Source organism: Urocitellus parryii, chromosome 8 (genome assembly GCF_045843805.1).
Source record: "Urocitellus parryii isolate mUroPar1 chromosome 8, mUroPar1.hap1, whole genome shotgun sequence".
In the NCBI taxonomy this organism is placed as follows: domain Eukaryota; kingdom Metazoa; phylum Chordata; class Mammalia; order Rodentia; family Sciuridae; genus Urocitellus; species Urocitellus parryii.
In genome coordinates, this window is record NC_135538.1 from 52,151,040 (window position 1) to 52,163,975 (window position 12,936).

The 12,936-nt window shown below is 37.0% G+C and overlaps 1 protein-coding gene across 1 annotated transcript in view; it reads left to right on the forward strand.

Annotated features, from left to right (window-relative positions):
- Positions 1-12,936, forward strand: part of Mettl24 (methyltransferase like 24) — a 93,231-nt gene that overhangs the window by 43,452 nt on the left and 36,843 nt on the right. Inside the window, exon 4 of the mRNA XM_026389676.2 lies at positions 9,182-9,410. Coding sequence (XP_026245461.2) covers positions 9,182-9,410 — 229 coding nt within the window. The remainder of the gene's footprint in view (positions 1-9,181; positions 9,411-12,936) is intronic.

Genomic DNA, 12,936 nt, shown 5'->3' on the forward strand with positions numbered 1-12,936 from the left:
CAACTTAAATGAGGAAAAGTTCATCTTGGCTCATGGTTTCAGTCAGCTGGCTCCATTACTTGGCGCCTGAGTTGAGGCAGAACCTCATGATGGAAGGGCATGACAGAGGAAAGCCGCTTGGGTTATGGTGGCCAGGAAGTAGACAGTGGGTGGGAAAAGGGGCCAGGAACAAGAAATATCCTTGCGGGGCGCGCCCCCGGTGACCTTCCTCCAACCATGCCTTGTGGCCTCTAGTTTCCATGGTTTCCTAATAGTTCATTCAAATGACTAATCAATCACAGGAATTAATCCAATAATGAGGTTAGAGCACTCACGATCCAGTCATGTCCTAAAAGCCCTATCTCCGAACATGACTTCATTGGGAACAGCAGCACATGAGTCTTTGAGGGATCCAAACTATAACAACCAATGATAAATCTAAGTATAGTTTTATGCATTTTAAAAAATAAAGGAGACTCTTATGAAAACTATGTGATTTTGTCAAAATAGAAAGATGGATGTTCAGTTATTCAGGTGGAAAGTGACCTATATGTACAAATGAATTTAGAGAGTTTTTTTTTTTTTTATGTGTGTGTGTGTTGTTGTTGTTTGTTTGTTACCAGAAATTGAACCCAAGGGTGCTTAACCACTGAGCCACACCTCCAGTCCTTTTTATTTCTGATTTTGAGACAGGGTCTTGCTAAGTTGTTTAGGACCTCCGATACATTGCTGAGGCTGGCTTTGAATTAATGATCTTCCTGCCTCAGCCTCCCAATGAGTATGGTGAATGAAAAGGAATGAATATGGTGTAGCACACCTGTAATCCCCAAGCTGCTGGGATTACAGGTATGTGCCAACATGCCTGGCTAGAGAACTTTTTGTAAATGCATGAACATAAAGAAATGAGGCTATTTCATCAAATATATCGGTATGTTTATAAGTGGTTCTGAATTTACAAATAATGTATCTCAAAAGAAAAGGCAGGAAGAAATTATTTCTGCTAAAACACCTTTTCCAAAAGACTCTTTGGTAGGAAATATGTAGGTTCTCAGGCTAGACTATTGAAGTCCTTTTCAAAAAGTACTTGGGACACTAATATCACATGTCTGTTCCTCACTTCTGATTTTTATTTACCTACCTCTATGGTGTACATTCAGATAACCAGAATCATAGGTGGGGGTCAGGGTTAGGAACAGACAAAGGTAATGAGGAGGACGCTCCAAAGGTGCTGATGCAGAAAGGATCCCAACTGCTATCAAATATTACAAACAAGAATTGCTAGTCATGGTGGATTAAAAGAAGAAAAGATCCAGAAAGAATTTAGAGATATTGGATACATATGGGGTTAAATGAAGATATACTGATGGTGTCTATTGGTAGAGCTTGGCACACAGTAGGCACTCAATACATGTTTACCATGAAAATGATGGCCTGAGGGGAGGAGGCTGGGGAGGGAAACTCTTCACTGAATTTGAAGGCTTGGTTTAGATGATGAGCTGCTGAGACAGATGGTTAGAACTGAGCTCTTTTCTTGAGAGTCCACTGGCTCAGCTTTAAGACTGTAGGAAGAATGGGAAGTTGTGACAGCAGAGTTTATTTTATGTCATATTAAAGATGTATGAAAGTAGGTCAAAAAATAATTGCATAGTACTGCATGCAAATTGGAAATCTCGGCTTGGTCCTGTTTTCTGCTCTGAAATGCCTTTATGTTTCACTTAGTATTTTACACTCTAGAATAATTTCATTTAAAGCATATCACTGAGTAAAATAAAACTTGAAAAGTTGTTTTTAGGGGAAAACGTTAAATTTCTTTTTTTCTTATATTTCAAAACTGTGGGATTAAGATGGTTCTACAGTCAGGTTTCAGATTAGTACAGATAAAAAGGTAGTTTCTTACTTTTCTTTCAATTTTTACCACTCAAAGTCAACTTTGTTAAGAGCAGATGAGGGCATTTGAACTCCACAGAGGAAAGGAATGAAAAGACTAGAAAGGTCAATATTTGATGGAAACCAAAGAAAATATTTCTGATGGCTGAAAAAGGATGCTGGAATCGTGAGTGATAATGTTGATTGGCTTGTGACTTAGGATCAGGATCCAGAAAAGCACCTCCTGTTGAGGTGAATCACATGCTGGCGGCACAAGCAGATAGCTGGCTGAGGACATCTCAACTGATGCTGAGAAGACCTGGACCCAAAGTGGTGGTCCCAAAATCAAGCGCAGCGGCAGGAAATGTGGGCTCCATCCCAGCATCTGGGAGTGCTGGGACAGTTGCATGATAGGTGAGGAGGGCAGGTGGTGAGTCATGTGGCCCCTGCCTATGGGGTATGTGCTGCAAGAAGAACATGCCATTGCTGGGCCCAGTAATTCCCTGACAAACTGAAGATGCAGGGGTGACCTTCCTGGACGGAGGACACAGCAGTCAGAAAACAAAGACCAGCAGCCCTACATCTCCCTTTCCTCCACCACAATAGCTAAAGCAGGTGTCCCCACCTCTATCTCTCTGGTGGTGAATTTTCCTCACCAGGAGTCAAAATGTTTCATTCCAGAATAAAATGTGAAAGACATTTTGTCCAGTGAACTCTGATGGTGTTCCATTGAAAGTTAAAATAGGATCCCTTTTTGGCTTTGACCAGTGAAGATAGGGGAAGGGAGTGAGAAGAAATGTAAATATTACAGGAAAGGAAAAGGGAAGAGAAATAAGGAGAGGCTGTGGATGTGGAGGATAACGTTGTGCACCTGGAAACCTCAGGTGGCGTCTTCCCTGCAGGTCTTCAGGTGTCCTTGGTGCAGGAGAGATTTCAGGCACCGGTGGGGAGGGCCGGGGAGGAGGGTAGATTAAAGTGGGAAATATCACCTCTTTTACTTTTCATGTCAAAGATTACATCTTAGGGGTAGAGCTGGATGTGAAAGGGAAAAACTGAGATAGCACGGGGGTAAACATTCTCCTTCCCTTCTTTAGTTCTGTGGTAGGTGGTAGTATTTGTTTGCAAGACATAAAATTCTTCGCATAAGACAGAAGATTTCATAAGTGACACATGCTTAGGCAATAAGAGCCAATATTTTATATAGAAAATCTGGCTCTTCCGGTTGCTGTAAGCGTTTCAAGAGTGAACAAGCTTCAGAGCCAAACATTTTTGTCTTACGGTAGTTTAATTAAGACAGCAGGAATGGTGTTAGCATAGTAAATGTGAAGGAGGAATCAGAAAATTGGGCACCCCAAATCTCTTTTTAGATCGTTTTCCCTAATCACCCTCCATGATCTTGCAAATCCATAGATGTACTGAATATCTGCCTATGCAAAATTAAAATAGCTGTGCACTGTATGCAAAGAGAGGAAGATTCCCCCAGAATCCATTTCACCTCCTTAGAAGTAATGATGTCCCTATTGAGAATATGTTTCGGATGAAATCTCAGCGCTTGCTGCCATGTTATTTAACAAAAATCAATAATTACAAAATATTTCATACACTATTATGGGTCATTTATGCTTTGCAAAACCTATTTCTCCCCCATTAATAGTAGCAGTGTGGAGATTAAGATAATCCTTTGGCCAGATTCTCTGGCTCCTATTGGGTGGGAGAACGAGTACTGAAAAGCTCTGGGAAAATGGTAATTGCCTGACCTCTTTTAACCCCTCTTCCTTCAATGATGAGGGTTTAAAATTTTCCCTATATCGGCTCTGGGTTTCTGTTTTTTAACATTCAAACAGCTTTATGGAAATAGAATTCACATATTTAAAGTGTATAATCCAATGATATTCTAGCGACTACAGAAAATTTTAGAACATTTCACTATCCCTCAAAAGAAGCCCTATACCTCAGAGCAGTTACTCCCAATCTCCCTGGCAGCCATCATCTCCTGACCCCTCAGCCCTCAGTTTTAAACACTACTCTGTTTTCTGTCTCTGTAGATTCACCTATTCTAGACATTAATGTAAATAGAATCATAGGATATATGACCTTTAGTGACTGTTCTCTTTCACTTAGCATCATGTTTTCAAAGTTCATCCACATTGTACCATGTGGATGTACTGACCTCCATTTCTTTTCATGTCTGAATAATACTCCATTGTATGGATATACCACCTTCTATTTATCCACTCATCAGCTCATGAACATTTGGGTTTTTCTGCTTTTTGGTTATTATGAATATTGAGATGAACATTCATGTAGAAGTTTTTGAGTGGACATATTTTCATATCTTGGGTGTTTACCATTTTACATTCTCACCAGTGATCTATGAGGGTTCTATTTTCTCCGCATCCTTGCCAACACTTATTATTTTATCTTATTGAACACAAAGGGGTATCTCACTGTGGTTTTGATTTGTATTTCCCTACTGGCTAATGGTCTTGAGCACCTATCTGTTCAAGCTCTGAGTTTTTAATTCCTAGGGAATATAAAAGTCACTCACATTAATAGTCTGAAGAATATTTTTAAAAGAGTGACCTGACACAGTGCCACAATCCATCCCTTTTACCCTTCAGTGGTATAAAGTGGTAGGTGGTTGCCAGCACCAACCAAAGCGAATTCAAAGAACACCTTGGTGCAGCTTGTGAAAATGTACCCCTCTCCCAAGAGCCTTACTGCCATCTGCCAGGAAATTATCACTGGGTCATTCTGAAGTGAATGGCACCTCCTAGCATTGTTTAGTACACAACCCACACAACCGAGTCCAGGAATCCTTTTTTTGTTTGTTTGTTTGTTTCTGTGATATCAGAGAAGGATGGCCAAGGTGATTACTCTGATATTCTACATTACCATTGAAAATCAAGTTGCCTCCTTCCTATTTCTTCAATAGCTCTTAGGGTTTTTTTTCCTCTTTAAAATATGTAGTATTAGTTTTTTAAACTTTTTTTTTTTTGAGAGACGAGAGAGAGAGAGAGAGAGAGAGAGAGAGAGAGAGAGAGAGAGAGAGAGAGAAACTTTTTAATATTTATTTATTTTTTTAGTTTTTAGTTTTCGGCAGACACAACATCTTTATGTGGTGCCGAGGATTGAACCCAGCACCCCGCGCTTGCCAGGCAAGTGCGCTACCGCTTGAGCCACATCCCCAGCCCAAACTTATTTTTTACATACATGACAGTAGTGGAATGTATTACAAGCTCTTAGGTTTAATGGTCCTTCTTTGCTGAAAAGTTTGTTGTGATCTCCAACTCCACCAGTAATGTATGCAGAATGATGTTTATTATCATGAGTTATATCATTTTATCACCCCAATGGAAAGGAAAAGCTGCAGTCTTAATTCAAAGTACATAGGAAATGCTAATTATCCCCCAGTATCTATTCTCTTGTTGTTCCTTTGGAAGCAGAACTCCCAAGGTCAGCAGGGCATGTGGCCACCCTGCAGATGGCTGCATTTCCTGCCTTCCTTAAAGCTCTAAGTGCCCATGTATAGGTGTGAGCAGTGAGATGTGAGTAGGAGTGATGATGTGTGCAACTTTTAGGCCGTAGCCTCAAGAGGAAAGATGTGACCGTGGCTTCCCCTTTACCTTTCCTGATGGCTGCAATACAGAAAAGATGGCAGAAAATGAAACAGCTGTCTTAGACTTTGAGATGGAAGGCATATGATCTATACTTCTTGCTTCATGGATTATATCTAATGTATCATATTTGTAAAATATTTGTATGAATTAAAAGGAACAGTAAATTCTCTTTCTGGTTAAATAATAGCAGGAAATGGTTTTCTTGTAGACTAAGAACACGTCTTTTTTAAAAAATATATTTTAGTCATAGATGACATACTACCTTTATTTTATTTTATTTTATTTTTATGTGATGCTGAAGATTGAACCCAGTGCCTCACGTGCTAGGCATGTGCTCTACACTGAGCTACAATCCCAGCCCCTAAGTACATTCTTTGCTACAAATAATAGTTGTTGCTTTATTATAGTTATTTGTTCAAAAATCTTTCTTCATTACTAATTTATCTGTTTGTCCCTTGTGTCCAATATAGTGCCTTGCACATAAGAAGTACGCTTTAAATATTTTTATTTACATTATTGAGTCAGCAAAATGTAGCTCACCACATATACTATGTTTGGATATTGTGCTGTATATTCTGGCAATTTTAGAACACATCTAAAAGTCTTCTTTCACTCAGGGCAGCATTCTGTAAGTCTGTGTAACATAATTTATCTATATAGCACTGGGGATTCAGAAATGAGCAAGCTTTTTTCTTCATAGATCTTAACTGTCTAGTAACAGACAATTTTCTATACTCCTGAGGTTATAAATATTCCCTCCATGAACCTGTATCCTGTGCTTACCTGCTGTGATATAGAGTATAGAGAGCACATGCCTTAGAACTATCAGATTGGATTTGACTCTCGGTTTTACTACTTTGGACTATATTTTGTGACATCTTTGTATATTCCATTTATTCTTCCTCTTGCTTTTATCTCTATCACAAACTTGACTAATTTAAGCCTTAAAAAGTACCATTTCAAACAAATAAAAATAAAAATTATAGATGCCAATTAAGTGTTGTATATTTCTTTCCAATACAAGTACATATTTATATTTTAAGATTAAATGGATTGAGTGAAGGTAACATAAGTTAATAAAAACTACAAATTATAAATAGTTTCATGTTATCTAATGTATCATGCAAGATAATTCCCCCACCATATATGTATGTGTTTTCTTATAATAATTTATAATAGAAGATACTTGTGTATGTGTAGAAAATTTCTGGAAAGATACATAAATAACTACGAATCATGTTAATCTCTGGAAATTAGTGGCTAAAATTTCTCATAGTAGAAAACTTACTTTTCACTTATGTATTTAGTGCCATTTGATTTTTTCTATGTGTATTTGTTATTTTTTAATTATAGAAATTAGTTTAAATTGTAAATGATAATATCAATATATAATTTTTTGCCTTGCCAAAAAAAAAATTAGTTATAGAAGAGTATGTGACTTGTTTAATGATTAAGATATTTTTAGGTCTTGATTTAAATCATATATACATATACATATGATTTGGTATATAAATATAAATATATTATATATGTGATTTATACTTATAAATTTTATACTTAAGTATAAATATTTATATATATTTTAAAGCATAAAATGTTTGCTTGAAAAAAAATTCTGAAAATTCAGAGGAAGAAAGTATGCACATTTTTACACTAGAGGGTTTATATGCAAATTGTATTTAACAAGTAAATTTTGACATAATTGCAGATACAAAACTGTCCTTTTATTAACTTACCTATGATAATACTGCTTTGCTCATCTAAGAGTCAACAAATTTAATGAGATGAAAAATCATTTGGGACAGACAACTTTTACAATATTCTCACCTATATGGAACCAAATCTGCTAAGGAAAAATGCTTTGTAGTTTTAGCTGAAACTCTTGGATTCATACTTAATGCCAGGCATATCAGTTAGCTATTGCTGTGTAACAAATCACTCTAAAACTCAGGGGCTTAAATATCACTGTTATTTATTACTGCTAATATGTCTTCAGGTCATCTGGGCTTCAGCTGACCCAGGTTGGGCTCAATTGGGAGGATTTATTTCATGATGAAATGGGAAAGGGCAGTTCTGTTTTTTTATGGAAGGCTGGGGAACTAGCTGGGTTGTCTGTGCTCCTCATAACTCATATTTTCTTGAGACCAGCAAGCTATCCAAGGCAAATTTTTTATCACTGTGATGATACATGAGAGTAAACAGAAGCACTCAATTTTTAGGATCACAAATGGTTTACTGTTACTTCCTCCCATAAAGGAAGTCACATGACCAAGTCAAAAAATCAAAGTTCAGAAAGGATAGATGAGCACGGCCTGCCGTAGCATGGATGAGGGAGGGGAAAAGAACTAAGGCCAGCGAGTCAATCTGCCACACCAGATTAGGTCATAGAAAATACGGGAGGAAACTGGGTAAAGTAACAGTGGTCTGAACTATATGGATTCAAAAGGAAATAGAAAATAGGGAGGATTGCACAGGAGAAGAAATGGGAATGTTTGAGAGGAGTGTTGAATCTTTTTTTTTTTTTTTTTTAGCCAAAGAGCATAGAAAGAACTGTAATCCAGAGACATCAGAGAATCCTCTGATTCTTTGACTGGCACATCATGGATCCCAGTGGTAGAAGGGTGAATGGGGAGGATGAGGCCAATAAGACTATTAAGAATGTCTAGTGGAGGATGTCTACATTGAAGGTTTAATTAAATAAAATCTGGAGAACAATTCTTACCTACTGAACTTCTGTATTTCCAAATTAGGCAATAGTCTGCAATGGAGTCTAGGAGAATAAAGTATTTCTGCACTAGGTCCAGGTTTGGCCATGTATTGTGGATACCCTGTGAATTTTTGCTATCCTAAACCACATGTAATTATTGTATTTTGGGCAGAGAAGCCATAATCACCATTTTTTTAAAAAAAATCACCCTCTCTGGCTTAATTTTATGCTTTTCATTCAAATCAGTGCTTTAATCAAAGTGATGATTCTAATGCCATTAAATAAGAAATATTTCTGAGTAAATTCAAATATTTGTAAGTATGTTGTAAGTACCCAATTGGGTACTTAATTATAATTAATTCATGATTTCTTTCCTTTGTGGATGTGAATTGAGGTAAGGAAACCCTTCTGCTTCTTGTGTCCTGGATGTAGTAGAACCACATATATTTGCCTTTTTCTTTAACCGTTTTAAAATACACATCATTTCTAAGAAAATTTCTAAGAAAACAGCTGTCTTCTTTAAGCCAAATTGCACACACAGTTCGTGGGTCATTAGAATGGAGACAAATTATCTCGTTAGTAGAATGAAATCTCCTCAAGGAACTAATATGGGGCTTATATTTTTTTTTATCATATTCTGAGCAAAATCTCAAGACTAGTGAATATTCTTCTTTGTCTCATTGCTACTATGATTTACATCTTTAAAAAAAATCACTTTGTTATGCTTCTACATGTTAAAGTACTTGGTTTTCTGGTCTGTTTTGAGCAGATAATTTCTCTGTCTTTTATCCAGAGGCTTTGAGCTGTAATACTTTTTTTTTTCTTTTTGAAAGAAAGTTTATTTCATGTGTACATTAGACACATATTAAAAACAAAAAAAGAGAGAGAGAAAGAAGATTTGATATGACTAAGAAAATTGGCCTTGGATCTGTCATTCTGGTAGTCTGACAGTTTGCTTTACTACATTTTGTTGTTGTTGTTAACTGGTTTCTACCCTCTTCCTCTCCAGGCTGGGAAGCGATGATACTCATTTTGAGGTGAGCATGGCCAACGAGGGATGTGAAGTGCATCGTTTTGATCCTAGTGTCAAATCAGCTCACATTCTGGGAAGTCAGCGCCTTTGGTATCACCGCTTGTCCATCGATTGGCGGGATCCCCATCCAGCTGTTGCTGCCCCCAAATTACATAGCAACACCAGAAAACTGGGAAGCATTTTGAATGAATTTGGACATCACAAGGTGAGGCTTTTCATTTGGTTTCATAGTTCACTAAATTGAACAAACCCATAAACACTTTTCCCTAAAAAATGCAAACCACAGATAACATCGACATTGCCCAGTTGAAGGTCCAGTTTGAATATTACTGATCGCCCACCATTATTTATAGTTTGCTCCGTAGATAAAAAGTTTTAGCAAGGATAGAGATATTTAAATTGATTTGAAAATTTTAGTTGCTGTTGAGTAATGCTAAGATCTTGGCCAAGACTGGGCAAGAAGACTAAGAGATCTAATGCTCAGGCTGGAGTGTATCTTTTCTGTTTAGGAATGGATTTAAAATTTCCAGAAAGACCAAACTATTTATGTTGCCCTCATATACAAAAATATAATCAGAGCCAGGCTTATGCTTATGTTTGGTAAGAGATTACTCATGTATAGTATTTCTCACTATTATAACATGTTTCTCACTATTTTGAGCCTCTAGGCTCTTAGTATTCAGAAATCTGTGTAACTTTGATTAAAATTTGCTTTATGAAATTGAACAGACATTCTGTGTGTGCTATTTATATAATTATGTCAAAGGATGTCAAATTTCTGCAAATACTTATTTGTGAATGGACAGCAAAAGAGAAACTTGATCTTTGAACTGTGTTCCTTGAAAGCAATTTCTAGCATGATATACCAGAGCTAATTGCAGTCCTAGGCTAATGCTCAAGAAGTTCTGAGTGCAGCTAGCTGGTGTTTGATCTCCAGCCGTTCTTAGATTTGGCCTGTCTTCGCCTATCCTTCCCAGTCAGAGATGCCATGTGATTTAGAACATGTCAAAATGATTGTCTATGTGAAAAACAGGATGTGTGGGACTCAAATTTGAACTTGAGTTGGCTTCTTGATCTTTAGTAAAAGGGTTATTTCCCTGCTTCATTCTTTCTCCTTTTCTTTAAAAAAAAAAAAAAATTCCCTTGAATTAGACAGCTGAAGCTTCTTTTCAGAACAACATCAAAGAACTTACTGTTCTTTTAACATGTGATTAACTATTGATTTGTATTTTCCTTTGCCACTGAGAGTAATTAGCATTTAATAGTCAGGAATCTTAATGAAACCTACATAGTACTTTTTGGGTAAAATCTCTGAACAGAAATTTTTTTTATTCATATGCTATGAATTGTTTAGTAAGTGTGAAAAGAAGCAGGAGCATTCTTTTCAGAATTTTATTTTTTGCCATTTCTTTGGCAAACGATTCTCTAATATGTCAACTCTAGATTATTCAAAGATCTAATACTTATTCTCTGTATTCAGTGAGGAGTCTCGCTGGTCCTCCTTCATTCCATTTACTTCCTGGCCTTCTCTTCCCTCACTCTTCAAGTAGACTGAAAAGAGAAAAGAGGTGAAATCCAATGCCATTTTGCACTTTTTCATTGTTTTAGTAAATTATTTGCTAAAACTGAGGATAGAATAAGGCTTTGAAAAAGTGATCTGTGGGATATAATTGATGTAACTACATTTCTAACCGAGAATGTGTTTTGGGATAACAAAGTACATACCTGAATTATGTTTGCTCAGCTCCCTGGGAGCTGCAGCAAGCAAAACCTTTATAATGGGGATAAAGTCTGAAGCCTTTTTGCAACACTGCCCCCGAGATAGCACAAGTATTTACAGTAATATCTAAAAAAAGGAAAAGGCTTTAAAGGATTGTTTATATTTCTAAAGTTACTCGTTTTTATTAAAAACATTAATAACATTGAGAGTGATCTGGCTCAGAATTGCCAGGTATGAATTTGTCACTTTAAAAATATCCCTCATTGAAGAATTTAAGGAATATTTATCTTTTCTCATAGAGGATGTATGTGTGTGTGTGTGTGCGTGAGTGTATGTGTGTGTCTGTGTATGTGTGTGTGTGTGTGTGTGTGTGTGTGTGTGTGTGTGTTTGGTTGAAATGCTTCAAAACAACAAAAACTAAATTCATTGGTGAGTGATTTCTTCCATCAGGACCTTGCTCCTAGGAACTATGCAGTGCCAGATAAAAGGAAACCTTGTTTGTGGCCTGTAGCAGGCCTGGTCTGTTTTCATACAGACATCAGTAAATAGGATGCGGCTGTGGCAGGAGAAGCAAATAGAATACTAAAAAAAGTCCTTGTGTTTGTCTTGCTTTCTTTACTCACTGATTCTGATAGTGACTCTAGAAACCAAAGCAATTAAAAAAAATTTTTTTCCTGCAAGACTTTAAAATGTCTTGTCCGGTTTTGTAATAATTTCCACCTGGCTATTTTTCATCTTATCTGGATCCAAACCTAGATCCTAGCCACTCAAGCAAAAAGTGTGGCAAGATGTGGACAGAATAAGGTAATAGTGTCAGAAAGACGCATGGGGCTTTTGTATTGTTTTTAAAACTCTGCTAATTTTAACTTCGAACTATAAATCAAAAACAAAAACCTTTCTAGAGCATCAAGCAGGAGCAGCTGTATCAGCAAAACCATGCGGACCAGCAGCTCAGCCTGTCAGGAAATAATATCTCCTGGATCCAGCATTATTGAGAATGATTAACTGTCTACTCTGCTGAAGTGGTTGTTGCTGTTAACTGAATATATGATTTTTTTCCAGAACGTATAGAAAGTTTCTGCTTGCATTAATCATACTGTATGCTTCCCCACAATGTTATTACATCTTCAGAGTTTCCTAAATGATCTAGGCTTGTTAATGAGAAATTACAACTATTACTTTTATTTTCAGTCTTAACTACACTGCTGATAATATGAATAACAGGGCTGCCCCAGAGTTCACCTTTGTGAACCCATCCATCTCCATGTGAATCATGAATCTGCTTATTAGAGTCTGGCAATGGGCAAGTAATTTAACCTCTCTGACACTCAGTTTGATTGTCAGTAAAATGAGGACAATAATGCTGCCGAAAGTATGACTTGTTTGGAGAATTCGATCTGAGAACACAGTGTAAAAGTCTCCAGCAGAAAGCCTGGCACGGATTAATCGCTCATTTGTTTTCAGTAAATTCAAAGAATTGTTATCATCAAATTCAGTAACCTTTTGCTAAATTTTATAGAAAATCCTGTCTTTTTTTTTTTAATTTCCTTTCTTTGTTTTCAGGGAAAATATACCAGAGATTTCTCTGGAAATTGCTAACTGCACCTAATTCCTGTTGCGTTTTTTAATGAAAGCTTTGTGTGAAACCAAAGGGCAATTGGTCCTTCAGACTTTCTTGTAAGAGAATTGTTAAGTGTTTGTGCCTGGGGCATGGAATAGCTTTGCTGGTGATTGTATAGAAAGTAAATATACTTTGCTGTATAGAAATTAAATAAGCTGCTGAGAATTAATTGGAATCTGTTCCACATGAGCAGATGTCAACCTCAGGGGCAGGGGCTCAGTGGTTAGACGACCTGGAAGAACTGGGCTTCCTGCTGGTCAGCTTCAGGTTTCCTCCCTCCCTTACCCCTGTCACTACCCTATGGTGGCCCAGTGTCCCCTTGGGTCCCCAACCATCAGCTTTGTTGTATGATTTCTGTGTTTGAGAGAGCATGGCTTCAAATTTAAACTA